General features: G+C 61.1%; 1 protein-coding gene across 1 annotated transcript in view; it reads left to right on the forward strand.

Moving 5' to 3' along the window:
* The first annotated feature begins 497 nt into the window (after positions 1 to 497).
* SORCS2 (sortilin-related VPS10 domain containing receptor 2) overlaps positions 498 to 2,772 on the forward strand; it is a 118,605-nt gene continuing 116,330 nt past the window's right edge. Inside the window, exons 1-2 of the mRNA XM_012724055.1 lie at positions 498 to 741; positions 1,226 to 1,422. Of these exons, the coding sequence (XP_012579509.1) occupies positions 498 to 741; positions 1,226 to 1,422 (441 nt within the window). The remainder of the gene's footprint in view (positions 742 to 1,225; positions 1,423 to 2,772) is intronic.

Here is a 2,772-nt window from a genome sequence, read left to right on the forward strand (position 1 = left end):
CAGAGTGCAGTGACCCCAGGTCAGTGTCCGGTGATCCAGGTCAGAGTCCGCTGACCCAGGTCAGAGTCTGGTAACCCTGGTCAGTGTGCAGGGACCCCAGGTCAGTGTCCGGTGACTCAGGTCAGAGTGCAGTGACCCCAGGAGAGAGTGCAGTGACCCCAGGTCAGTTTTCGGTGACCCAGGTCAGAGTCTGGTAACCCAGGTCAGTGTGCAGGGACCCCAGGTCAGTGTCCGGTGACTCAGGTCAGAGTGCAGTGACCCCAGGAGAGTGTGCAGTGACCCCAGGTCAGTTTCCGGTGACCCAGGTCAGAGTCTGGTAACCCAGGTCAGTGCGCAGTGACCCCTGGTCAGTGTCCGGTGATCCAGGTCACTGTCCGGTGACCCAGGTCAGTGTCCGGTGAGGGCTTTTCCAGGCTGTGGGAGGGCAGCCCCCTCCCGTCCCCGTACAGCAGGGAGGGGCTCCGTCTCCCCCCTCCTTTGAAGGACGCTGGTCCGTCATGGGCTCCAGCATGGCCTCGTGGGCCCAGCTCACCCCCGTCCCCCTGGGCGTTGGGCTTGGGCACACAATGGGGGTTCAGTGCAGCCACAGCCCAGGCGCCCAGCTGCTGGCCGGGAGTCTCCGGGCTCCTCGGACTCGGGACACCAGCTTTGCCCTGACTTTGAGATTCGCTGACTCCGCCAAGTGCGCCTGGGAAAGGCTCAGCTGCCCCTCCGCGTCGGTCACCCCGCTGCCCCCAGCAGGCGAGGGCCTCGCGCACCCCAGAAGCCCCGAGCTCTGGAGAGGACGGCACGGTCCTCCGCGCACATCATCGTTATTGCAGGCGCCGGCGCCCCCGTTCAAGGAGCTGATTTAGCGAGAGCAGGCGCAAGTACCACTTGAGTTGAAAACTCATTCTCCTCGTGATATTTTCTTTTGGGTGTAAATCAAGAGAAGGGCTTTGAAAACGTTGTTAGTCCACATGTGTCTCGGTCTCACGGCCGGTCGCCTCCACGCACTCGCCGGACAGGCAATCGCCTCTCCCGCCCGGCCGAGCCTCACACCAGCCCGACTCGGTTTCGTGGGCCGGAGGGAGCAGGGAGTCGCCCACAGTTGTGCAGGGGAGAGTGGCGTCCTGCGGGATGGCGGGGGTCCCCGCGCAGACCTGACCCCCGCGGGGACTGGAGCCTGGCGGGCGGGCGGGCTGGAAAGGGGGCCCTTCCCGAACTCGCCCTTCTCGGGCCGCAGGTGGACATGCAGCCGCCTCGTCAAGCGGACCGTCCCTGGGCCCCAGCAGCTACCCCAGGGCTGAAAACCAGACGGCACGGCTCTTGCCACTTCCACAGCCACGGCGGACAGCCACGGTGGAGGAGCCACTGTCCTCAGTCATCGTGACCTCAGAGGGGAGCCAGGCCGCACTCCCCAGGGTGAGAGCCAAGCCACAGGTGAGGACTGGTCACCTTCCAGTCTGAAGCCTTGGGGGGGCGGGCTGATGGGATGAGGACAGTGGGGAAGGAGGCGGTGGCCAGTGCATGAGGAAGATGGCCATGAGGTAACAGCCATGTTTGCCGTCACCCTCTTACGTGTAGATCAGCAGTGTTCAGTGCGTCACACTGGTGTGACTCACCCAAACCGGCTGTCACCCCCACCCAGAATTCTTCATCCCACTAGACTGAAACTCTCCACCCCTTCATATCAACTCCCTGCCCGCCCCGCCCCGGCACCCCACTCCTCCTTTCTGCCTCTCTGATCTGGGCCACTCAGCCGCCGCGCTGAGGGGACTCACACAGCGTGCGTCTCTCCGGGACTAGTTTATTCTGAACAGTGTCCTCGAGGTGCGTGCTGCAGCCTGTGTCAGATGTCCTTCCTTTTTAAAGGCTGAGTAATATTCCATATTTTCTTTACGCCTCGCCCATGGCCCGATGCTGTTTTGTGTCCCCTACAGAACCCCTGTCCTCTGCTTTAGGGCCACCACAGCCCCCTGGGTCCGTACCGGGGAGCAGCTGTCTGGCTCTGCATTTCTTTAGTCTTTGTTTATCTGGGTTTGTCTTTATTTCAATTCACTTTTACAGGGTAGTTTTGTTGGATATAGAATTGAGGGGCACACCCTTTCCTTCTAGCATTTTCAATGTGTCACTCTACTGCCTTCCCTCTTTCTAAAAATTTTTTTTTTCGTGATGAAAATTCACCTGTTCAGTTGGTCCTTAAAACATGAAGAATTGTCTTCTCTCTTTAAAACATGACTTCTCTCGTCCTCAGCAGTTTCATGAGCTCCATCTGGGTGTATGTCTCTTTGGAGCTGACTGATTTGGAGCTTGCTATGTTTCTCGGATGTTTGGGTTCAAGTTTCTCACTGGTCTGGAGAGGGGCCCAGAGATGTGCCCCCCCAGCATGGGGTGCAGGCAGGGCGGGCTCTGGCCTGTGAAGGGTATGAGGGAGGGAGGCGGGGGCCAGGGTGTGGACCCTGCCGCTTCACCAAACAGCGGGGACCCCACCGCTTCACCAAACATCTGAGACTTGCGCTCTCGCTGGGGCAAGAGGCTCAGCCGGGCAGTCCGGGAAGTGGGGCGTGATGGGGCCTCAGCCCCCCGAGTTTTGCTGTGGCCGCGGGCTCCTGGGAAGGACGGATGTGGGCTGGCCGTGGAGGACGCTGCTCTGGCGGCCAGGGCCCTGCCCGCTTTGCTCCTCACATAGGGGGGGCGTTGGGGTGCTCTATGAGTTAGAGTGAGCCTCTCCAAGGAGCCCCCCTTTCTGAGCTCTGCAGCCTCCCCCACCGCTGCCCCCCCAGGGGGCTC

Source organism: Condylura cristata, unplaced genomic scaffold, assembly GCF_000260355.1.
Source record: "Condylura cristata isolate star-nosed mole 26May11 unplaced genomic scaffold, ConCri1.0 scaffold00012, whole genome shotgun sequence".
Lineage (NCBI taxonomy): Eukaryota > Metazoa > Chordata > Mammalia > Eulipotyphla > Talpidae > Condylura > Condylura cristata.